The sequence below is a fragment of the Microplitis mediator genome, chromosome 6, assembly GCF_029852145.1.
Source record: "Microplitis mediator isolate UGA2020A chromosome 6, iyMicMedi2.1, whole genome shotgun sequence".
NCBI classification, from domain to species: Eukaryota; Metazoa; Arthropoda; class Insecta; order Hymenoptera; family Braconidae; genus Microplitis; species Microplitis mediator.
This window is the reverse complement of record NC_079974.1, coordinates 15,118,631-15,145,261: the sequence shown is the minus strand read 5'-3', so window position 1 is coordinate 15,145,261 and position 26,631 is coordinate 15,118,631. Positions and strand designations below refer to the sequence as shown.

Below are 26,631 nucleotides of genomic sequence, written 5' to 3'. Positions count from 1 at the left end.
TTCTGGTCTATCAAATAAATCCATATGGGAATCCAACTTAGATCCCGGTAAGGATTCTCACATGGGTTCCTATGGGAATCCACACGATGCCTAATCCATATGGGAATCTGATATGAATTCCCATGTGGATTCCCGCAGAGATTTCCCATGAAAATCTGCACCATGTCAAAATCCATTTGTAAATCTTGTATGGATTAGGAATTAGGAAAATTAACGATAAAAAGCGTTATGTTATTGATACAAATAAGATAAAGGTCCTAGTACCCAATCAGGGAATTAGTACCGATCACTCCATGTATTTGTATATCTATATTTACTAAATTTTTCTAAATATAGATATACAAATATATGAGTAATCAGGTACTAGTTCCCTGATCGAATATTGGGTCTCTTACCTTACTATAAAAAGCGTATATATTTCCATAAAACTTTCCTGAAGTAGGGGAGATTTCCTAGATAGATTCCTATGGGTTACCGTACAATCCTACATTAATTTTTTTTATGAGTTGATGACTAATTAAACAATTAAAGTTTCATAATTTATTGATTTAAATTTCGTTTATTTAAAAATTTAAATTTATGTTTAAAAATAGCTCTTGTGAAATTATCAATTACTCATGTGAGTGCAACAAAAATTCAATTTATCTGCACGTGTACGAGATATTGAAAAAAAGGCAAATCTACTTAGTGGTAAATAAAAATAATGATTATGATGGCAGTAATAAAAAAAGTTTTAATAAAAACCTATATGGTTGCATGATTAATTTATAAAAAAAGGATCAAGTAAATAAAATAAATGAATATAATAGGAGATAAAAAGATGAGGAAATAATTTTCTCAAAGATTTATCGAGTACATTAATAATGATGTAATCCACTGAATTAAAGTATTACGGAAATATGAAAGATAATTTATAATTTAATTATTTTTAAGAATTTATCTATTAATGATGTAATTTGTTCCAGAAGTAATAGTTTTAATAAGAGTAATATTATTTTAATGTTAATTTAAAATAATAAAAAGTTTGCGATTAAACACTTTTAATGATGCACTGTTGAGAAAGGATAAATTTGATCTTGATTAATTCAGGATGTGAAAGTTTTAATGTTAAAACAGGTTAATATATTAAGTAAATATTAAACTAAAACGAGAAAGCCGGAAAATAAAACAAAAATCCTTTCTAATTATTATTAATTTTTTAAATATTCCATTCAATTAAATTAAATTAAATTTTTTTTTCGTTTTATCATTAAGTCAAATAAATAAAACAATTTAATTGCTTAAACAACTTCATATTGTTCATAAATACATGACTTTTCAATCGTAAGCTAAACAATAATTTTCCAGTTTTTTTTTTTTCAAACATTTTCAAACTCACTCAGATTTAAATTCCAAAAAAAAATGCAACAAATAATTAGTACATTTTTTACACTCACACTCTACAATTTTTTATTTAAATTTATATTTTTTTTACTTATCTCAACAATTTATTATTTTTTATTTACTTGTTTACATTTATTTCGCACATATGTGATTTATGTATTTTAATTACTAATTTCAGAACTGGTAATTTTAATTTTTAAAATAAATTGTTGTCTTCCGGCGAAAAATTGCCGTGTCTGCACTTCAATTCGTCATTTAAAATTAAAAAAAAAGTAAACCAAAACATTTGTATTAATTAATTAATTAATTAACTATTAAAACATTCTTACAAGAAGCTACGAGTGGTAACTTTTGTTATTGAAACTTCACCGTTGGATTTTATTTATTTTTATCGGATAAATACTATAATTACTTGTATATTTATATTACATACATTTACTTGTTAAATTAATTTTATCTGTATACATATTTTAATTGAATATTTAAATTTCCATTCAAATTTATTACAGCAAAGAAAAAATATATATATATATGTATATATATTGCATGATATATTTTATTTTTATAATATTATTGCAATTATATAATTACGTCGATGTCTAATATGAATAACAACAATCGGTAGACTCTTCGTACACTTGAATAATTATTTATCATAATCATAATAGTAATAATAATTTATATTATCATTTTAAATATTTAAATATACATGTATCATATTTTAATCAGAAGACTTTTATAAGAACACCTTTTATATTTTTTATCTTCGATTGTTGTTTGTTGTTTTATATTTATTTTAATAAACATAAATATCAATAATTCATGTATATATATATATATATTTATATTCTAATAAATAATTCTATTCATGCAATTTAATTTAATAAATTTATCTTAACTATACAACGCGGTTTTGTTCTCACGTACGATTACATATTGAGATCACGAGCTGAAAACGTCACCGTCATGGCAGCGAGTTTCAAAAATCATTTTTTTTTATTTTTATTTAACAAGCATTTTATTTTCAAATAAATCACTCACTTATTTAAGCCCAATTTTTTATAAATAATTTAATTACCAGAGTCAAGTATCTTTTTTTTTTCTTAACATAAAAGCTCATTTCATTTCATTTCTTGTAATTAATTGCACAGTTCCCTATAAAAAAAAACCATGTGGGAATCCAGCCTATGGTTTCTTATAGGAATCCAGTATAGATCCCGGTATAGATTCTCACATGGGTTCCTATGAAAATCCATACCATGGCAAATCTATATGGGAATCTAATATGGATTTTTACAATGATTTCCCATGGGAATCTGTATCATGTCAAAATCCATATGGGAATCTTGTATGGATTAGGAATTAGAAAAATTAACAAAAAGCGTCACGTTATTGATACAAACAAATTGATGAAAAAAAAAATATCTGCCAATAGAATATCAATCTGTTCTTTTATTCACATGCGCGTATCAATATAAACGATAGACCCTAAATTCTATAGAAATTGCTTATATAGAAATCCAGATTTCTTTATGAATTTCCTACTAAGAAATCCATCTATCCTAGTTTCTATATGGAATCTAAATACCCAGTTTCCTATGTGAAGTTCCCATACGGAGATCTAGATACCTGTGGATCCCTACATGGATTCTCATATAAATCCATACACTCCTACATGAATTCCTATGGGTTCCCATGCAATTTCACATGGATTTTTTTGATAGAGTAACTTTTAAGCATTAAAAAAAAATTATATATTAACTCTATACATTATATTACTTAATATTAATTATAATTACGGTTGACTAGAGTTCACTCTCCGAGACCTCAGTGAGGACATAAAAGTGTTAAAAAAAAAATAATGTAACTGAAACTTATATACTAATGACTTGTAGTTTAATTACATTAATGATTATTTTATAAATATCTTAATTAATATAATACTTTGACATTTAATATATAATATAATATAATAATTAACAACAATATATTTGATTACTTAAACAGCACCAAATAAATGCAATAATATTTATACTAATATAATTACATTATGTATTTATTACACAATGAATTCTTATCATCAATTCACATCTTTGGTCTTAGCTGGGGTTCTTTCAAGAATCTTTGTAACGTGACACGCGTCAAATAATATTAAAAAATGAAACTTATTATTAATTCGTTACAGTCTATCTTAATAATTCATTAATGTTTAATTTATATATATATATATATATATATATATTTATTTATTTATATATTACTTAAATTTATGACTACTTATCAAATAATTATTTCTCATTACTTCATACCAAGCAACAATATATAGCAATAAAATTAATTAAATAACATTTAATATATACTTTGCATAATTTAAAACAAAGATATGACTTATTGATATTTATATTTACTACAATTATGAATAAATATAATACTTTTTGTTACGCAAGTGAAAAGAAATATATTTTTTGTTTTTTTTAGCAAACAATTAAAATTATTGCGGCCGGATTATTCAATTTTAAATGCATTTACATTGATAATAAAAAGTTAAAATCAATTCCTTTTAATTATTTCTGATGAACTTTTATGAAAATTAAATTACGATTTATTGATACTTAACACTGGTAATAATTTTTTTTATAAATAATACGGGTGTGCGAATCGCGTTCGGATCAAATCGAATATAACTTCGATTCGAAATTCGAATTTTTGAATTATTCGTAACTTTTCGAATTATTTGTAACTTTTAAAATCACTCGATTCAAATGGAGAAAATTTCACTCAGCTTTCTAATATTCAACTTTTTATTTAATAGAGAGCTTAGTTTTTAAAGTAACCAAAATTAATTTTGTCGTATATTCGAGTCTACGCTCTATTTATCGCTGACAAAAATTTGAATTATTGGAAAAAATATAACAATTTTTAATAAGTTATAAAAAAAAATTTACGAAAACTCACCAATAATTCAAAAAATTCGAATCGAATAGTTCGTAAGTTCACACCCTAATAAATAAACATAAAAAGCTGTGTATTGTCTTCTTTTTACTGACTAATTTTTTACTTTTTTCACAACTCAATTTAATATTATTACTGTCCTATGCATTAATAATTAATTAATTGATTTACTAACAATAAGTGAGTGTGCAATTGGTACTTTTACTTGTTACATTATCAAGCATTAAAACTGACGAGAAAAAATAATAATTTCTTTTTATCCTAGATATCTACCTTACTTATTATCATTATATTTATTTATATATGTATATATATAATTTGTTAATTTATTATATGATACCTAGTAACTTAAAGTAATATTTATTCTGAAGAATCAGAGTCAGATTCAGCAGCCGCTGGGTGAACTGGTTCTTCATGAGTCTCTGGAGTACTTTCGGGAATTTTTTTAGTCGCTGATACGTAAGCACCTGGTCCTTCTCCCTGCGTGTGTTCAATGCCAACCCTAGTAATTGGATAGAATAATTAATAATCTGTATACTACTTAAGACGACCGCTAACTTTTGAACTGTCAAAATCTTGAATGAACTCAAAGTACTTTTCTGTGTTTAACATCCTCATATAATTAATTTAAAATTTAAATTTGAAAGATTATAAATTTATATTGGTTTTTAATGCTGATTTATTGCTCTACGATAATTTATTCACGTTTTATGACTCTGAGATTTTTATCTAAGGGACTACGACTTTTTCAAGGACTGGATGCGTAGATTACATTTATGTATAAAATAAAAATTCATAAAAAAATATAAAAACAAAAATAGAAGTCGATTTTTTTATTATTTTTAAAATTTTCGATTTCTGTAAATTTAAGGGAAGGGGTAAAGTGGACCCTTTAAGAAAAAAATTTCAATAGCGTGAGTTTTTTATCTACTTCTTCTTATTTAGTCCCCAAATAATTATAAGTATAACCCAGCCGTGAAAATTTTTAATGTGGGGTAAGATGAATCCCTAAAAAAATTTTTAAAGTTAAGGAAAATTACGAAATTTCATTTTATTTTTGTCCAGGGGTCGGTTTGCTTTTTTTGCTCTATTTAAATTTTCCTAATATATTAAAATAACTCGAGATTTTTGTTTGAATTAAAAAAAAATCAGAATCAATTTTTGTTTGAATGCAGGGCATAATTTCAAAGATATTTGTCTCATTAAAAAGGATAAATTTAAAATAAATATCCATAAAAATACCTGTATTCATGTCTCGAGAGATTTCTCACATATTTTTCTGGCGGATTATCACTGTCACTATTTTGCAAACTGACACTTCTTGCTGTCGTGTGTGACACTTGAGTAGCAGGCATCGTAAATTCAACATACGCATATTCCGCCAACTTTTCTGGTATCTGATCATAAGATGTCAAGCACATACGACAAACAAGTCCATGTGTCGTATATGCGCCTAAAAAAAAAAATAAGAAACCCAATAATTACTAAGCACTCAGCCAATTTTATTTAAATCCGAATTCACTCCGTCACTCAGAGTTCCGGAGTTTAAAAAAAATCACTCCGCAAAACTCCTCTTCGGAGTGAATTTCACTTCGAAGAGATTTAACAAATAAACAGTCCCCCATTTCACATTCACTCCGGATTTAATCCGCGTTCACTCCACAAATTTTTTATAGTAAATTTAAAATGTATAATTATCTGAAAAAAATAATAATACCTTGGCCTTCTTTAGGCAATCGAGGCATTCTCCAAACAATAGCTCGATGCTGATGTTCATATTTCGCTTGCCCAGATGTTACTTCCATCAGTTGAGGCTCGAGAGTATCAACAGCACCCAGAAATCTCTCAATACCTTTTATTTTTCCTGTTCTCCTATGAGCCGACTTTACTGAGCCATATCTGAAGTGTTTTTCCACTCGAAATAGATAAATCCAGCACTCGGGTATCGGAAATCGTACCATCACGTCTTCGCAAGGTATCTGCCCAAGTTTACGCGACGCGAATCCCGGAACCAAAATGTCCGCACGTAATTCAACCTGATAATCAAAATTTCATTTAATTAATTAATTACTCTTTCATATATTTATTTAAATTTTGTTCATCAGTTAAAAAAAAATTGTGAGAAAGTAATAGGAATAGTTGTGAGTATTAATTAAATTAAAAGAAAAAAAAACGAAAAAAGCGTTACCTTATTTCCTGTAACACACATTACAGCTTTTAGCTGAAGTGGCAACTCTCGATTCTTCGGTGGCCTTACCCGGAATCTCATTAGTTCAATATAGCATGCATCGGGTGGTTTGAACCTTTTAAAATAGTTAGAAAAAAAAGACATCCATAAAACTACGTGTTAATTTTTTATTAATAAAAGGATTTAAAAATAAATATTGTTAATTTAAAAATATTAATAAAATATATATTATATTATTACAAAGTATACGTACTTAATAATCCTAGATTTTTCATACTCGTCCGGCTGGACACAAGAGTGGAACTCAACACTTTCCAGTCTGATCCATTCTTCGGTAACCACCGGAATAATATCATGTCTGCCAACGACTTCTTTACCCTGTCGCCACATGTCATTGATCCCCAATTCAACATCCGGCATTCCGGTAAGAAAACCCAAGAAGAATAATCTCACCCGCGCTATTTGTTTATCCACATGACCAGCGGCACTCTGCTCGACGTATAATTCATCAACGACATTTATTTGAACCTCTTCCATTTTGTAAGTCAACGCGCGATCGCGTTGGGCGGGTATCCTAAAAAGCGCTTCTTCAATAGCGCAAGAAAACATCTTAAGATCCTCATAGTTTAGTGACCCTAATTTAAATAGCTGTGATATTTGCGGTGCGTGTTCAACAGGAAGCCCAAGTTTCTTTAAATCGCTACCGAATTCTTTCACACCTTGATAGTCGCCCTGAATAGCATACGCTGCAAACTGGCTCAATTTATTCGTAAGTCTTTCGGCTTTAGTAACTTGCCCTGGTCTGACACCCGGTCGCTCTTTGTAAAATATGTACTGAAGTTTTACGGTAAATATTTTCCCATATTGATCAAACTGCTGGGCTGCTATGTCGGATACTGAATAGCATGTGAGCAATGGCAGCTCTTGAAACGGATCTTTATCGTCGCTTTTGTTAAATAATTGAAGCACAGGTGCATCGCCTTGATAAACTAAACGTACAAATATTTTTTTCCAAAAACGCTGGCCTGTTATTTTTTTTTTATTCGGTTGACGTAAGTGCATTTCCCAGCCGTCGCCAGTATAAGTTACTCGGGGAAAATCTTCAAGTGGTTGACTTACATCTTCATCAAATAATGGAGTCGGTGGAGTTTCCTAAAATAACAACATCAGTAAGTAAATTTATTTGCATACTAATTAGTTACTATTGCAAGTAAATAAATAAATTTAGATTTATGTAAAATAACTTACTTGGGAATCAGTACGAGTCATTTCAGGAACCTGGGGCATTTCAGAAGGAACAACAGCTTCCTGAGCGAAACCCGCAGACTTATCAAAGGGATTGAAACGTGGGGATGTGTCGGTGAAAGCCGAATTCATTGGACTTTTAGGCGGAGGAGCTAAAACAGGCACTGGACCGCCTTCGGTGAATGCCTCAGTGCCTTCTTTAGGTTTTATAAAAACACTGAAATCGGGCGCCTCGTCAGAATCCGCGGAATCGTTACGTTTCATCCTCGCCCCAGCTTCTTGAGGTGGAGCAGTCATACTTAGGAAAGAATCAAAGCCTTCGCTTTCGCCGAATCCGATAGCAGCCCCCTCGGAACCGGCTGCTGACGAGTCACCCCAGACATCACTCGAGGTGTCCATGGCAGTCTGTCCGGACCCAAAAGCGTCCATGAATGGATCAACGCCAGCTTCAGGCTCAGCAGCTTTGTCAAATTTACTAGCAAATGCATCAAATGCATCGGAGTTATTCTGAATTGGTTCAGTTGCCGCCGCAAAACTGTCCAACTCCTCGGGTTTATAGGCAATAACGGGAAATTCTGAGGCCGGTGTAGGACTCGAAGATGTTAGTTCTTCTACTGTGTCAGCTGGTTGACCAAAACCACCGAGTAAATCTGATGTGAATATATTTGTTGATGTACTGGTGGGTACTTGAGTTGTTTCAGCAGTTGAAGCTGTTGTAAAAAGTGGTTCCGTGCCAAATAAACCTGACTGAGTGCTTGAGAAAGGAGCGCTGGTCATATCTGATACAGTGGATTGGCCTACAGAAAAGAAATTTGATTGAGATTCGTCAATTTCTGATGAAACGGGAACAGTTGTTGGATCTTCAGTGGTCATGTCAGTAAATGGAGTCGCGACATCAATTGACTGTCTCTTTTCTGCCAAAGTATCTTCAGGTACAGCAGCTTCAGAGCCATAAGAAACGTCTACATCAACGACACTGGGTTCATTTACTTCACCGAATGGATTCTCGGCCATTAGATTAGCATTTGTTGTAGTGAATGTCGAAATATCTGTGGCAGGTTGACTAATACTGGTATCAATACCCATGCTGGGTGCTGAGAAAATAGAAGCTGCGGTTATTTCAGCTGAAGGCCCATCAAATATATCGAGAATATTTTCCGTTTGATTACCGTTGGTTGGTTGAGTATCGTCTGGCATTAAATCCGGTATGTTGTTATCGACATCAAGGAAATCAGCGTAACTGTGCTCGGGCGTGGGCGAGGGTGAGTGCATCAGTGTAGGACTGGGCGTACGTGTTGCTTGGAGCCGGTCCAGTAAATGGTTTGAAGTAGCATCCATTGCGTCAGTCACCGAAAGGATTAAATCTTTAGTATTTCGTGGTGGTGCTGGGGGTGGCCCAGGTCTTGGTGGAGGTGGAGGACGTTTGGGCGTGGGTTTTTCATTACTCGGCTCAACTTTGACCTTTTCATTTGGGGGTGAACTAAAATCTACTGCCGCTGGCTCTTGTGGTTGATAATCCGGCTGGACTTGGTCCGTAAATAGATTTATTTGTGTATCTGTACCAAGAAGATTTGCTTCCTGTACGTCAGCGGCTGTTGTTGCTGGGATGAATTCTTCCTGCGGTTGAACTTCAGTAGCAGGGGCTTCAAAAAATGCAAATGGATTTGTTGAGTCAGCTTGTGGTGGTTGATAACTTTGCTCGGCGGTGAAATTAAAAAATGGATTGTCACTGCCGACTGTTGGTGCTGGTGCTGGTTCTGCAGATTCTGCAGCAAAGTCTTGAAGAAACGGATTTGACTGTTGTGATACTGGTTCTGATGGATAATCATCCATCAGAAATGGATTTCCGCCTTTGGAATCCATTTTTATTTATTTATTTATTTATTTTTAAACTGTGATTTAAATATTTGATTATTTAATTATTTATCAACTAATTCAGATTCCAAAAGTCTGAGTTCTGTCTTGCCAGGTCCAATGCTAGCAAAACTTGTGTCAAATGGATCAATACTCTCGTCTTCAAAGTCTTCACTTAATACAGGAGTAAGAACTTTATCACCAGACTCTTGTACGTCAGATGACAAGAAATCTTGTGATACTTTAACTTCACCAGCACGTGGATCAAAGTCGTCGTCCTCAGTTACAAGTGTGGCTGATTGCGGTGCTCGTGAAAGTTTATCAGCACTAATTGGATTTATTTTAATTTGCTGAACTTGATTTGGTATTTTACTTAACTCACTTTCAAGTAATTTCAATTCAGCTTTACCTGGCAGAATATTACTTGCTATTGACGTATCAAAAGGATCAACATAAGATATTTCTTCTTCGTCTTCCTCAGATACTTTGCTTTCAATAGTCGGTGTCAGAGCTTTGGTATTGACATCAACTTCAGCGTCCAATAAACTCTCTTGACGTTTGGGTTGATCAGGTTTTTTGCGATGCGCCGCTTCGTTTATTTCATAAACACTTTTAACCTCAGTACCGTCTTCCAATAGCGACTCAGTAACCTGACCAAATTTAAGACTCTTAGGTCTCACTGAAGTGCCACCAAAGTCACTTTGTCTTCTACCAGCTGACACTTTTCCAGCTTCCCGTGGATTAAAGTCGTGTTCGCTGGTGCTGTGAGTTAATTTAGTCTCCTGTTTTTGCAAGAGCTCTGATTCTATTAATTTAAGCTCTGTTTTACCAGGAGTTACTTTGGCAACGAAGCTTGTGTCGAATGGATCTAAATCAACATTGCCCTCCTCATCGGGCAATATTTCTTCATGAGCAATTTCATCAATTGATTTTTGTGTATAATACGGTGTCAGTGGCTTAGAATGTATTGATTTTTCCTCGTCACTGGTAATCAACAAGTCTGGGCGCTGAGATGGAGTCGGTAATTCAAAGGAAACACTTTTAACCGGAGCTAGACCCAATATTTCTGGTCTTGAAGGCTTGCGTATTTGATTAGCAGCAACCGCAGCTACCTCTTCAGATTCAAAATTAACTGCTGATACTTTTACGTTTGAAACTTGGGGATGAAAGGCTGGAGGACGTGGGGGTGGCCCAGCTGCTGGTTTCTTAACAACTGTCTCTTCTTTACGCGGATCAAAGTCGTCGTCGTCGAGACTGTCGACGGATTTATTTTTATCTCCCAAAAGTTCTTTTTCTAGGAATTTTAACTCGACGTGTCCAGGAGCCGGTTCTTGGATACCCGAGGTATCAAATGGATCAGCGTAAGTAAATTCTTCAGCGGGAGCAATAGGCTGCTCAGTAAGTTGAGTCAAATCTGTCGAAGAACCGCCGAGTAAATCAGTTGTCGCTGCCAATGATTTGTTTGTTCTTTTACTCAATAAACCAGTCTCGTAATCGCGATGAAGACCTGACGGATCAGTTAACGAAATAGTAACCTCTGATTCTGGTAAATCTTCAAGCTCCTTTTCAATAAATCTTAACTCTGTTTTACCAGGTACTAAATTATCAGCAAATGTCGTATCAAAGGGATCTTCCTCGTTAACAAAAGTTGCAACTTCAAAGCTCGCTTCGATTATTTCAGCTTCAACATGAATTGCCTCTGGTTCTTTTTCAGCAAATGGGTCATCGGCCTCAATTAAACTAGCCGGTGCCTCAACCGGTCCATCGAGATCAAAATCGTCATCTAAATCAGGAATCTCTTCGAGAATAGTCTTCTCCTTTAGGACTTCAAACTCCGATATATCTATAGGGCCTTCTAGTAACTTATCACCCTCACCCGCGTTAACTTCGGGCGTTACAGGTCTCGGTAAAATAGACGGTAAGTTTGTTAAATCGATAGGTATATCCGGAAGATCTGAATCGTCATCAAGCAAAGTTCTTTCAACTTGAATCGGTTCACTTACAATCTCTCCAGGTTCCCCAGCATCACTAGGAACTGGTTCGCTTACCTCAGCGTCGTCGAGTAATAAATTTTGCACTCTTACTTTACGTGGTCTTGATATTTTACAAGCGCTGGCTTGATCAACACGACCGGAAAGTACTTCAACAGCGTTACCAAGACTAACAACTTTTTTCCCGTGTTTGTCAACAGTCTTTAGAACTTTGTCAGCATTTGTCGTATCAAATGGATCATCACCAGCTTCTTCTTCAGTCGGACTGTCTGGTATGTAAGCTAATTGGATTTCGGTATTCTGCAGAACATCGATGTACGTTGTATCAAAAATATCTTCATCTCCCGAGATTTCATCTTCGTCATCATCATCTGGTATCTCAACGAAACCCTTTTCAGTGACAGTTAATTCTTTCTTTTTACCCTCCTCTTTATCAGCGACCTGTTCAATAGGATTTCCGTCCTTATCAAAACCAATGAAGCGTTTAGCCCGTTCCTTTTCAAGTTCCGGATCAACTTCCGGTTTTTTTTCCTCAACGACCGGCGCCTTGCGTTGAAAAAAAGACGTCGATTTAATGCGATCTAAGTCACCCTGGGTTTTCTTTAGTATCGAATCGACACCAGCAGTCAGAGCTTGAAATTTTTGCCACTCGTCGGAACCGGCGGCTGCTGTTGAACCTTCGGCGGCTGCTTTTTCAAGGGCTTCCGCCCGTTCTCGCCTGTAACGTTCGAGCTCCTCGGGATCAAACTCTTCCTCCTCGGCACCTTTCTTTCCTTTCTTCGATTTCTTCTTCTTCTTTAAGCCCTTGTGCATCAGCTTGTGCATTCTCTACAAGCTACCAGGGCGTGGGGGAGGCCTCTGAAAAATAATTAACTATTCAATTAAAATTCCTTCTCTTTTTTTTTTTTTTGTTTTTTTTTTCATCTTTTGTTACTCAATCGTCAAGGATTCCTGTTGAGCTAAAGTAGAACATAATCGATTTATTCTATAGTATATAATATAAATATACATATATAGATTTATATATTTTTATTATATACTCAATACATTGTACGTAAACTGGACAATATTTTATAAGTAACTTAAATAATTATAACGACATACTTTTTAAAATAATAAATATAAAAATTGCAAAGCCTGCGAAAATTCAAAAATAAAAATTATTTTGAAAAAAAAAAAAAAAAAAAAAAATAGCCATTGACACAGCAGACAATAAATAAACGCCTACGATAAAAATAAAAAAAAATCCTTTATAAAAAATATATGACAGGAAGAATATAAATATCAATTACTACATATATATTTTTTTACTCTACTCATGATGGTGGACAAGGTGCAACAGTTCGGCAGAAAGCTCGATATCAAATACCAGAGGATTAGCTATTAAATAAAACATTTAATTATCAGGTATCGGATGCATTATTAATTTTTACGCTATAACTTTTTGTACTTTTAATTAATGATTTTAATATTTAGGTAAAAATGAAAAAAGTGAATAGGGGGTAAAAATAAATTTGGAGTTAAAAAATAAGTTATCGTAATAATGGATAAAATTAAAAGTGACCCATTTCGTCATTCGGTAAATTTACGAACATGCTGTTTCGAGAATATCGATCCCGTATTCTGTTCGGAGTTTGAGCACGAAGATAAGCGACAGGGTGTGTGCGCAAAGCCAATGAAAATATGTAGTTTGAGGGTGGCTTAAAAAGATGACAGGGGAAACAATTGTCGCGTGTATGACTTTTTTTATTCAAGAATATCTAAATACCGATTAGAAAATTTAAATAAAATGAAATCGATTCGCTGTAATATAAAGGAGTAAGACGATAAATTTGTAACTGCGACTATTTCAACGATTTCTTCATATTATCGGGTCACTGACAACTTGGCAAGTGTCCCATAAAAGATGGAAACCTTCACGATAGTCAAGGGCATTAATTTTTTTTTTTTTTAAACTCAAATTTGATTAAAATTTATCAACTCCATTAAAAAAAAAAAATGAAAAAATAATGAATTTTTTTTTTTTTAAATCAGTACTTACAAATTAAGCCTCATGAGCCCCATTGATAAGTTGCACATTGTCTTAACATCATCGTCCACAAAACAGTATTAGCGGCATTAAAAATTAGCGAGCGATTGTCAAAGTAATGACACAATAAAATTATTAATAAAATTAAAATAGACAGTTAAAAATAAATTTAAATCTTCTGTACACTTTGGTTTACTTATATTGTGATTTTAAATTTTATATATATTTTTTCATCAATTGTATTCTTTTATTTAATTATTTAAATGCTGGGTTATTATCTTAAGATTTATTTTATTAAATAAAATAAATCGAGCCCTTTAGTAAATTAATTTTTTATATTTCACGTAATAAAGAGAGCCAAGGAGGCTCGGGCTCTTGACGAAGGCGACTCACCTCGTACTCCGGCCTGAGCTATTTCCAGCATCGATCCGTTCACGGAGAATGCGCACATACTCATCGTCGTCGTTCACGAGACGAATTAACAAAAAAAAAATTTAATATAAGGAGAGATTTAAATAACAGAGGGAGATGTGATAAAAATTCGATTCCTCGCTGCACTTATCAGTTTAATTTAAGAAAAATTTATTTCTCTAAACGTTAACTCGATATATAATTCAATTAATTTAATAAAATTACTTTTATGTTAACATCAAACTTAGTTTCATAATAATTCATTAGTAATCTCCTTTAAAATCTATAAATAGTTCAGTTTTAAAAATTCAAAATACGGAAGTTAGTTTTTAAAATTTTTAATTTAATTAACAGATAAAACATCAATATTTTCAAATAGTTATATTTATATATTTTTTTTTCTTATATTATTATATTTTAGATAAAATTTTATCAATTGTAATTTAATCATTCGTTGAAAGAGCGCACGCGTCATCAACCCACGCGCTTTTTCTTAAACTCTACGCATGCTTAGCGGGAATTATATTTATTTTAATAATTAATTACACTTATTATTAATTAAATTCATTTTAAAAAATCACTTTACCAATTAAAGTATTTAATTAATAATTATAAATAAAATTAAAATTTTTTTTATTGATATTTAAATTATTTTATCATGAAATTTATTATTGAAATTACAGATGTTTCATATTAAAATAACTTATATATTTATATATATTAGGGTGGTCCTTATTTTGGACATTTTCGAATTTTTATGCTCCCAGAGGCTTATGTGGTTCGAAATAAATAAAAAAAAATATCCTCAAAGTTTCAGGTCTCTATCTCAATTTTAACCCGTGCCGCACAGCGATGTAAGTTTCCCATTTAAATAACACGGGGTTTCTGGCATTGAACGATTAAATTTTTATTCCGGCTAAAGTAATTGTTCGAAAAATTTGAAACTCTGTAGACTTTATCCTAATATAAGCAGTTACTCCTCAGAATTTTTACAGATTTTCAGCTACTATAATTTTGGGGGTACAGCATGATGAAAAGAAACAAAAAAAAAATTTTTTTATTTCTATCTAAAATTTTTTTTAAAAACATATCAAATCACCCTGCATCCTTTTCAGAAGTTCTTCCTTTTTTTCATTCTCGCACCCAAGTGGGTGAACGGCATATCTTTGTTGCACTAATACAGTAATCACGAGCATTTTTTTTCAATTACAACAGAAAAAATTCCCTTGAAGTTTAAGCTCTTAATTCTAACGGGAAGAGTTACCGCTAAATTTTTTTTGTGATTTTTTCAAGAAATATTTTTGTTTATGTTATTTGACAATGTGTCTTTTTCAAAAGTACATAATGCATTCAATTGATATCTGAGATCGGTATATCAATGCCACTAATCATATTATGTCTCAGTTTAACAGTTGATAAATATTATCAATAAATTAAATTTCTTTCAATATTTGCTTAAATAAGTTGGTCACCTTTAAGTTTATTATTTGTTTTAAGCAATAAATAATAAACAAAAGGTTGATAGTTTTGTGCATTATAATATCGAAATAATTATTTGTTTACAATTTTCTAACTATAATAAATTATTAATAAAATAGATCTCTTTTATAAATAAATATAATAAACTTAAAAAATCACAAAAACAAAATTTGCGACACGTGGTTCCGTTGGAGTTAAGAGCTCAAACTTTGAGGAAATATTTCTGCCGTAATTGAAACCGTTTGTGAGGTAATCGTAATAAATTTAAAAAATCCTTTCAAGGAACCCTTTACTGCACACTAATGCAAAGTTCCTGATTACTGTATTAGTGCAACAAAGATATACCGTTCACCCACTTAGGTGCGAGAATGAAAAAATGTAAGAACTTCTGATAAGGATGCAGACTGATTTGATATATTATTTGAAAAAAATTTTAGCTAAAAATAAAAAAAATAATTTTTTTCTTTTTTTTCATCATGCTGTACCCCCAAAATTATAGTAGCTGAAAATCTGTAAAAATTCTGAGGAGTAGCTGCTAATATGAGGATAAAGTCTACAGAGTTTCAAATTTTTCGAACAAATACTTTAGCCGGAATAAAAATTTAATCGTTCAATGCCAAAAACCCCGTGTTATTTAAAGGGGAAACTTACATCGCTCTGCGGCACGGGTTAAAATTGAGATAGAGACCTGAAACTTTGAGGATATTTTTTTTTATTTATTTCGAACCACATAAGCCTCTGGGAACTTAAAAATTCAAAAATGTCAAAAATAAGGACCACCCTAATATATATATAGAAATAATTATATTTATGACTAATGTATATCGATATATAAAAAATAATTTCGATGTTTAGTCGTTTTAACTAACGATTGCACACGATTTTTGATTATAAATAATAATTATCTCCCGCTAACGTCATTTTTTTTTTTTTTTTTTTTTTTTTTCTGTAAGTCGTTGCAGAGTTTAAAGAATAAAATAAGAAGTTAATTACCAAGCGTGAAGCAGTTAAAATAATTTTTTACAGGAAAACAAGGTAATTAAGATGAATAATTGGATAATAATTTAATACTGTATATAAATTTCCATATTGGAAAAAATACCAAAAATATTTTACCCTTGATTTTTTGAGTACTAAATTATAGATATTATTAAAATTAATAAATAAATATCAATAATGTATTGTTAGACATTATTTTCATTTTCATTTCCATTTTCCAAAGACTCCTTATTTGCAGCTATGAGATTTTCCCACTGAGCAATAAGTGTACTACGACGTCGCGGATTTGGTTTGTGTTTCCCACTTCTATTTTCTCCTCGATCTGAGTCATCGTCATTAAGTGTATTCGATGATGTTCCACTTCTCAGTGAATTCGATCCATCGTAAATATCTGAATCATTGTCATTACCAATTTCAATCAGGTTTGGTTGAGATTTAGCCAGCATCCTTGACCTCATCAACCTAAAAAATTTAATTTATTATATTAAATTTTATATTTTAAATTATTTATATATACAATGTAAAAAGAGCGGTGTTAAAAATGTACTCAATTTAACACCGCGCGGTTAAAATGAAATAACACCGGTCTAGGCAGTGTAATTTGGCGGTGTTAAAATACCGGTGTTAAATCGGTGTAAAAAAAAATTCCACATATAGAAATTAGAAAAAAAAATGTATTATACATAAAAAAATATAAAAATTTAATGAATATTATCTGGAGGTAATTTCGATTTTGCTATGTACTTATTTAAATTATTAATTATGTTATACGTAATTTGTTTAAAAATTACACAATTTTACGACCAACATTTCAATCACCAATAATTTAATTAATTAATAAAATTACTGTTTATCTTTCGTGATCGAGTAAGTAAAAATATTCACAAAGTAAAATATTTTCAATACCAAAAAATATTTTAACACCAAGAAATTTTTTTAACACCGGTAAAGAATATTTACACCGGCGGCGGTGTTATTTTAACACTGCTTCCGGTGTTGAAATTTAACACCTACACCGCCTGAACTTACCCCGGTTTTTTTTACAGTGTAAATAATATTTAATATTAAAAAAAATACCTCAGTTCATTTTCACGTTCTTTCATATCATTGAGTTCTTTTTGAATTTTTTCTTCAACCGGAACGTATCCTTTTCTAGTTTGCGGTTTTTTCGGCTCATCATCCGGTTCTATTCTCACTTCCAGACTTTTACTCAAAGCCCGAATACTCTGAGGGTTCAGGACAATGGTCGGTGTCGGTGGTGGTGTCAAACAATCGGCAGGTGGTGACGAATTTTTGTTAAAAATTCTACCACGTGTCGCTAAAAACCTGTGCATCAGTCCCTTTTGACTTGGCGATGTTGCAAAACGCAGTGGTGTCGGTGTCGTACGTGCCGATATAACTCCATTAGTCATTTTGGGTGTGAGATTATTATTATTATTATTAATATTATTATTATTATTAGACGTCAGTGTCACTGACGGCTCCAATATCTGGGGTGTTGACGTTGTTCTCTTTAACTTTCCCGATATTAATGCTTGTGGCATTCGACGAACCTGTTAAATTAATTATTTAAATATATATATATATATATATATATTATTAAATTAGCTTTTAAACTTTCACCAATTATTGATATAGCTTTCATCGAACAAGACACTAATTAAAATTTATCAATGTAGATTTAGTTTTTTAAATTTTTATTTATCACGATAAATAAATTACGGGTGACCGGTGAAACAATTCCATGAATTGATGAAAATTATGTTAATTACTGTGATGATGATGATGGTGATGATGGAACTACAAGGATTGGAGTACAATGAACGTTAAATACGTGAGAAAAATATATATTATATTGACTAAGATTACTCATTGTAACTATATTGTAAATTTGTCATATGTTACGTGTAAAGAATCGACATGAGGACACCTGAGGCAAGTCTGTAAATACTCTAATAGATTATTACGTGGCTCGATCCTACGTGACCTCGAGAATTAAAAATATAAATAACTGACCACGTGTTTTAAGTTTATCAAATTTTTTAAAATGACAAAGTAGTTAATTATTAATTAGAAACTTCTAAAGACATTTATGTGGAGTTTAAAAAAATGATAAAATTGGAGTATAAAATACTGAGGTCTAATCAAATATAATTTAATTACACGAGATATAAACAATCGTGTTTAGTTTTCTTATTTATAACTCTTTTCTCAAGTATTTCTACATGACAAAATAAATAACATTTCGCTCTCCATAAATTTCTTAAGCAAAAAAAAAAACATTCTCACAATAAAATATCTCACATGACATTCCAGTGAAAATAGTCAATATTTAGCTAAGACATCCGTCTATTGTCAATTGTCTAAATCATGCAACGCAAACTTTAAGATTAATTACAATACAAATTACCCGATACACTCAAGACAAAACTAAACTACTCTGTACAAATATACCACATACTCAGTATGTACTTATTCATATCACAGTAATAAAAATAGAAATAGAAAAAAAAAACTATTCTCTACCTTAGAATCAACAGTTTCGTGTGATGTTGTTTTAATACTTCCGACGTTTCTCAACTCGTGCTCACGCTCAGTGACCTCTTCAATTTCACGCTGTATCCTGTCTGTAGCCTTCTTCAACTGCTCCTTCCTAAGATCAACCTGCAATATAAAAAAGTATCATTTTACTACTTGAACTTAAACTCAAAAAGAAGTATACATTTTTACTCTCAATCAGACTCAATACAACGCATTACTCTAGCAAGTTTATTGTAATACCCATAACTCTTTTTAACGTTCACATAAAGTCTCTCCTTAACATACTGACTCTCATGTTTAAGAAAACTAAAAAAAAAGAGTTAAAAAAATTTAAATCATAAAATCCCACCGCGGATACCAACACACTCGCGATCATAAAGTTCATGAGTCACTTGACTGACCATAACTGATGCAAAAAATTACTCACAAAGACTGAAAACCAAGTACTGATGATTAAATATAAATATCAATGATCAATGATCAGTAATCAATAATCAATAATTGCTAAAACGTTAACTAATAACCGATAACCGATAGTAAGTGATCATTTAAATTTAAATTATTATTATAATATTGTAAATATAAAACCTTTGGAGTAAAGACGTTTGGCGTCTTGGGGATAAAATTTATTTATAAAAAAGCAAACTATGGACGCGGGCCACTGGAGTCCAGGAATGCCGGTGGTGTAGATGCGACGAAGCGCGCGCTCTAACTAACTGTAACTCGCGCCTGTTACCTTCCCAACTAAAATGGGCCAGACACTCTTTCTACATCCACATATACTAAAAACACATGTCCTACACCATATAATATTTACTTACACATATATATATATATATATATACATGAATAATAAACATATATATGTATATATACTTTAAATGTAAGAACCATCTGTTCTCCTCAATTTTTTTTACCTGGTAATTTTAAAACCCCGCCGAAAGTGTAAAACTCTTCTTCGAAATCGTATAACATACATTACTTTTTCAAAGTTATTTTATTTTTTAAGATAAAACCGGTGAAAGTCATCCAATTATAGGCACAATCGAGAACGAAACTGTTTTTATAATGATACGTACGCGTTTCCGAAATAAAAATAATTGTTTATAATTAATTTTTACAGAGAACTCGACGGCCAATATTTCAAAATTTATCAATTGATAAGATAATACTTCCCAGAATTATTATTATTATTATTTAATTTTATGACGTAAATCATTAAACTTTTTTTTTATGTTTAGTAATTTTTTAAACGTCAGATTTTAAATATTTAAATATAAGATATATATTTCTAGCAATAAACCACCGAGTACTGAAACTATTTATTATGTACGTCGGTTCAACGATCGTAATTCTTGGTCGCGCATCAGGAGCACAAGGACCTTGTACTCTAAACCTCTCCCTTTAAATATTAAATTGCAAAAAAAAAAAAACCAATAACACAAATCATTTATTTATTTCTTAATTAATAACACATGTCATTATTATTTTGAAAGGCATTAATTATTTCTATCTATCATTAGATCATTACATATAGAAAAAAAAATTTATGTAAATAAAGTCATATTTTTATTATAGTCTACAATAATACGAAGGTCAGAAAGCCAATAGTTCATGACAATTTATCCAGGTATTGAATAAAAAAAATATTTTTATTTAAAAATTTTATTTAAATTTCCTAAAATAAATAAATGTAATGAATAAACAATTAAAATAAATAATCATTATTATTAATATAAATAATTAATTATCGATAAATAAATACGTACCTCCATCTTCATTTTAAAAGTCTATTGTATTTTTAAAAAAATTTATTATCTAAATCAACTAAAACGTTTTTATCAGCTAGTAAAGCTATAACTGATTCAATATCAGATACAAAACACTTAATATTTTTTTAAATATATATACATGTACATATACATATATATATTTTTTATCAGATGGCAAACTAAAAAACATTTACCGCAAAAACGTTTATCACTCTAGTTACGTCACACATTTGTCTTAATAAATTATTATACTGAGTATTTTAATATATATCATATCAGTGAATTAATAACTTAACTTTTTACATAAATGTATAACAAAATGACTGTATAATAATAATATATAAAGTAATAATAATTTATTGCTATAAAAATATGAGATTTATAAGGAATTTCAAATTAAAACGATGGGAAATTGACCAGACATACGTGAGTTACAGATCATGGCCGAGCGTCATGAGAAAATTCCAGTATAAATACTCCAGCTTGAACAAAACTGTCTTATTAAATATAATTTGCCCTTTTTTTGCTATTATTTAATTATTTTGTTGTTCACAACTTATCACTTTAAATCATTTAAAACCTGCTGATAACTTATCTATGAGACAATTAATTTTTTATTTGATTTGTGAAGTAGAAAAATATTTTTCAAGCGGATTTTTTTTTGTCTTTTTTTTTTTTTTTTAATATTTTTTTTTATCTTTCTATTTTTTAAAATTGAAGTAATGATAAATGTAACTGTAGCACCGGTCAGTACAGTCGGTACCACGAGATCCTCGACAACTTGTTCACTGACTACACCAGCCAGCATTAAACCCAAGTGACCTTGTTCTCTTACACATCACCGTTCTCCAAACAAAAGCAATACAATACACAATGTGAACTAACTAACGTTTTCTCTGATTTACTTTTTTTTCGCATGCAAACTCTTTGAATTACAGTATTTTTAAATTGGCCGTTTTTTTTAAATTACCGCACTCTTTTTTAAAATAAATATTTATCAAATTCCCTAGTTAAGAATTCTGACTGAGTTTAATCGAAATTAATCGGAAAAAGTGCATAAAAATAAAAATAATATTTTCCGATTGAATACCATGAGAAATTTTTAATCGGAATGAATCGGTTCCAATCGGAAAATAATATTTTTATTACGTATTATTTTCTGATTGGAACCGATTCATTCTGATTAAAAATTTTGAATGGGATTCAATCGGTTTCAATTGAAAAATGATAAATTTTTCGGAAATTTTCGATTCATTCCAATGAAATTCAATCAGAAATTTCCGATTAAATCCTATTGGTGAATCGGATTTCTCAACCAGGGTTGTAACAAACGAGACAAATTAATCTTTCAAGAATTATCATTTCGAATGATAATGCAATTATTGTAATACGTAAATGTAATTCTTGATAATTAATTATTAAAATATCAAATTGATGATCTGAACATCAAAAACTACTTGAATTATAAGTGGAAATATACATTCAAATAAAAAACTAATGGAAACTTTCCGCGGTTGGAAAACTGATTCAAAAATGTTGCACTTTTCAATAACTTTTTGTTCAAAAGCTCTGATTTTAACGATTGAAAAATTATTTTTAATTTATTCTGTCCTTAATTTTCAAAAGAATGTTGTTTTATGGAAATTGAATGATAATTTTTGAAAAGGATTTAAATTAATGATTGTTTTTTGATTGTCGTTCATTAAAAATTACCGAGTCATCCGATCATTATTTTGAAGGATATTCAGTATCAAGAATGAGATTACATTGGAAAATAATACCGGAAATTAAAAAATTACATTCAGATTGCGCTCAATCGAATTTTTTTAATCATGCGCAAAAGTAATAATTACTTTCTAAATTTTATTTAATTGATTTTAATTTTAAAATGTCTTGAATCAATTCCCGAACACTTTATTAATTATTTCAAGTAATTACAATTAAAGTTTTTTTTTTTTTTGTATAAAATTTAATTTTATAATTTTGCGATTAAGATTCTCAGAAAATTTTGATAAAAAATTATTAATTATCAAAACTCATGAAATTCTCAAAAAAAATTATTATTATTAAATCAAAAATGAAATCAATGTACAGAAATTATTTGTAAATAATAAAATTGAACGTAATTACCTTCAATTATTCGTAAATTTAATTAATAAAACCTTTCAAAATTTGTAAGCCCGATTTTTATGTAAATTTTTATGAGTATAAGCGTAACTGACAAGTGGAAATTTTTTAAATTTTTGAACAAATAGATAAAATGTTAGTAGAAAAAAAATAAAAAAATGCGTATTTAGATCCATGAAGAAACGGTACTCGTATTTTTTAAAATTGCTTTATCTTAATTAATTAATTATTTATTTTAAATTCATAAAATGTCTCATGGCTGCTAGATTCACTTATAAATTTTTTTGGTTTCATTTACAAACAGAATTTTCGTGTTTGATTTTTGGGCTTTAAATCGATTGCGCACTTTAAATCTAAAATATCGATACTATCGAACCACCTGAACTCAATATATTAATCGAGGAGAATTTAAAGTGTTTATTATTATATTATTATTTATTAACTATTTTATAAATCATTTCTATTAAAACTTTGGCATTTAAAAAATGATTAATTAACAAAATCAAAATTTAATTACTATTATTGTATATTTTGATAGAAAAGAATTTGAAAAAATTAGGTTATGTTATTGTTTTTAAAGTATTTTAAAATAAAATTTAATCATGGAACGATTTCTGCCAGTTATAAGTAAGTTTTTATTTTTAAAATAAACGTTACATTTTTATTAAAAACAAAAAAATATTTTAGCTTCACCCAAAGCATCTCCACAGAAAAATTTAACCGGAAACCCACGAATCATCAAGGACTTAGCTGCTGATATTCATAGAGATATTCAAACATGGAATGGAATTCATTTGCACGGATTGTCAATTATAAAATCAATAACAGCAATTAAAACTGATGAATCATTTCCAGAAGGGCTGCAAGAGCTTTGCGATCAGTTAGAAAATGATATTAATCTATTGGTAATATTTTTATTGTCAGTTTTTTAACAAATAGTCTGGTACCAGATTTCTGGTCTCGTAGAAAATTCAAAAAATTTTAAATATATTGAAAATTCTCTAAATTCATTTCAATCAGTAAATAAAACTAAATTTCTGGTCTCGTCTAGAAGTAAAAAAAATTGAAATGAATTTACGACGTCGAATTCTTCTCAATTAATTCCAACCAGTAAATACATTGAGAATTAAAATAAATTCAGAAGTATTACATTAGTTTCAATTCTTTTCAATGAATTTTTTTAATCAGGGATTGCACGTAACTTTTATCTTTGTAATCAAAGACTTATTTCTAAAAATAATTATTAACTTCAGTTGGTTCCATGTCAACTGATTCGCGACAAGTTATCTGATAACTTCTCCCACTGACCAGGACACTATTTTAGTAGCAATTATTTTATTAGTATATATTAGAAGTTTAGTTGTCATGGGATCAACTATCAGGGATCACTTTAAGATTTTCTGAGGCCAGTTTACGGCAAACCGCTTCAGTCAATAATATTTCAATTTTTTACGTTTGATAAAATGTATAAGGAAATTTTAACACAAGACTTCTTATATATTTAAAAGTAAATAAAAAATATTGTGTGGATACAGTTTATTTTTTAATTCATGAACGACCGCCAAATGAAAAATAAATTAAGATGCATTTTATAAATAAATCTTTCTTCCTTATTTATTAAAAAAAAAAGTAAGCAAATTGAAACAGCTGCAATATTAAGCTGCATCGTAATCAATTTATTATTTTAGTAGAACAAAATATATATTGATATTATATAAAATTGTTGGCTCATAAAAAAAAATCCACTCATAATCCCGTGTAAAAAAAATTCCTTCGAAAAATATTCCAAAAAAGTTAAACATGTGGAACTTCTAAACTTGAGACATGGGGCCATTGGCTTCTGATGGAAATTTTTACAGAATGAGGGTAAAATGTAGTAAAAATACGTTTTCAAACAAATATTTTGAAAACGTTCTTTTTCTGATTTAAAATTCACCTGTAGAAAGTCCTAGACAAACTTTTTTTTTTACTATCAAAATTACAAAAGTTCAAAAAAAGTTCTATTCGAAATTCTGATCTGTTTCAAATTTTGAAGTTCCTCAAGTCGAACTTATTTGGAATTTTTTTTATATCGGAATTTTCCAAGTCAATATTTCCCAGCAATAATATTACGTGTCATAATTTCCCATGAAAATGCAGATCATGAAATTTGATTACATTTTTTTACCCATGGAAATTTTTCTTTTTTTATTAATTATTCATTTATATATATAATATTGTAATTGTAATATTGTAATATAATATTGTAATTATGCATAATATATCATTATAAAAAACTGGCGGTAAATTTAAATACTAATATCGACAACATCACTCTAATTTTATTTTTTTTTAATATTCAAATTACGAATACTGATAATTATTATAATTAAATTAGTCTTCAAATAATTTCATCACTTAAACTAAATGATTAATTTAGAAAATTATCAAATCACCTTACAAAATTTATAAAACTAATGTTTTTTTAAATTATAGGATGAGACTGTCGTCAGACTAAATCGTGCATTATCTCAAATAAAAACAGTATCATTAATCCATAACAGTAATGATAAATTATTCATAATATGGACAACTCAAAATTTCGGTAAATAACTTTCTATTAATAAATTATCGAGTCTAATGGATTTAAAGTATTAATATTAATAAAATGATTTAAATATTTAAATAGAGAAAGCAGTGGAACAAATTTACGAAGCCTATAGAGAAGAAGCTAGATTAAAAAGAAAAATATTAGAAAATGTCGCTCATGGTTACAGTGATTCCTGGAAAATGTTACATCTAGCGGCTTGGGTCCATCAGCCAATGATACCTCATAATTTAAATGTTACTCTAGAATCTTTACTCGTTGAAACAGGCCACAGGTAATAATTAATTAATTACCCAAGTAGCACAGAGACAACTTTAAGATGTCTTAAAGATGTCTTCTAAAAGGACAAGATAAATTTTTTTTTGTCTCAAGGCAAATGTTTTTATGTAAATAAATCATACAGATGTTGGTTCAAGCACTCATTGAGAATTTACGTTTTCTTTTTTCCTTTTTTTATCAAGTAAACTTGTCGCACTCAAAAAATTTACTTCTTGTCGCATGCAGATTATCGTTTAACCCACAAAAATGTCACGGCAACAGTTGAATCAGCAAAAAGCTACTTGGAGAATAAAACCGCGAACATTAAGATAGTACTTATATTGCATTAATGATAAAAAAAACTGTGTTCAATTCGTGCGGTGTTGTCGATTACTCACTCGAGCGAATGAGCGCACTCACTTCGTTCGTGCGCTCAACTTCGATCTCGTGGGCAATCGACAACTTACAGCACTAGTTGTACAATATACTATTTTCGGTGACATAAATTTCTGATCGCTGTCAAAATTTTGGTGGCTTATATATTTTCGTTCCTCGATAAACGTTCCGAGGAACAAAACTATCTTCAGGTACATCAAAAAACAGCTTCAAATTTCTATCCTATAGATCTCACAAAACCGAGTGTGCTACATAGGTATGACCAGTTATTTAAAATTACATAAATAAAAATAAATATATAATTAAAACATACTTTTTTTATTTAATCATGTTGACAGTTTAAATTATAATTATAACACCTGTAAGTTAGATTTTATGGAATTGACATTTTACATCTGTAAGCATATTTTATACATAAA

The 26,631-nt window shown here is 30.1% G+C and overlaps 3 protein-coding genes across 6 annotated transcripts; 1 reads left to right on the top strand and 2 right to left on the bottom strand.

Annotated features, from left to right (window-relative positions):
- Positions 1-1,236: 1,236 nt before the first annotated feature.
- Positions 1,237-14,028, bottom strand: LOC130670542 (protein stoned-B-like). The gene is made up of 8 exons (XM_057473960.1): positions 13,655-14,028; positions 9,691-12,471; positions 7,772-9,634; positions 6,777-7,675; positions 6,524-6,638; positions 6,053-6,371; positions 5,578-5,788; positions 1,237-4,837 (listed from the first exon to the last, which is right to left on the bottom strand). The coding sequence occupies exons 2-8, from the start codon at positions 12,436-12,438 to the stop codon at positions 4,696-4,698; spliced, it is 6,297 nt and encodes a 2,098-aa protein (XP_057329943.1). The 5' UTR covers positions 12,439-12,471; positions 13,655-14,028; the 3' UTR covers positions 1,237-4,695.
- Positions 14,029-14,223: 195 nt separating this feature from the next.
- On the bottom strand, positions 14,224-21,833 carry LOC130669701 (putative uncharacterized protein DDB_G0285119). Of its 3 annotated transcripts, none has more exons than XM_057472729.1 (4): positions 19,990-20,230; positions 19,058-19,195; positions 17,609-18,084; positions 14,224-16,993 (listed from the first exon to the last, which is right to left on the bottom strand). In XM_057472729.1, the coding sequence occupies exons 3-4, from the start codon at positions 18,073-18,075 to the stop codon at positions 16,717-16,719; spliced, it is 744 nt and encodes a 247-aa protein (XP_057328712.1). In that variant the 5' UTR covers positions 18,076-18,084; positions 19,058-19,195; positions 19,990-20,230; the 3' UTR covers positions 14,224-16,716. The 3 variants fall into 3 exon arrangements, with proteins under 3 accessions (XP_057328712.1, XP_057328711.1, XP_057328710.1); XM_057472728.1 differs by lacking the exon at positions 19,990-20,230 and adding an exon at positions 19,661-19,856; XM_057472727.1 differs by lacking the exon at positions 19,990-20,230 and adding an exon at positions 20,842-21,833 and having other exon boundaries at positions 14,227-16,993.
- On the top strand, positions 20,661-26,432 carry LOC130669702 (cyclin-dependent kinase 2-interacting protein-like). Of its 2 annotated transcripts, none has more exons than XM_057472731.1 (4): positions 20,661-20,702; positions 23,659-23,876; positions 25,447-25,555; positions 25,640-26,432. In XM_057472731.1, exons 1-4 carry the CDS (start codon positions 20,687-20,689, stop codon positions 25,834-25,836), a joined length of 540 nt encoding a protein of 179 aa, XP_057328714.1. In that variant the 5' UTR covers positions 20,661-20,686; the 3' UTR covers positions 25,837-26,432. The 2 variants fall into 2 exon arrangements, with proteins under 2 accessions (XP_057328714.1, XP_057328713.1); XM_057472730.1 differs by lacking the exon at positions 20,661-20,702 and adding an exon at positions 23,310-23,598 and having other exon boundaries at positions 25,640-26,402.
- Positions 26,433-26,631: the final 199 nt, after the last annotated feature.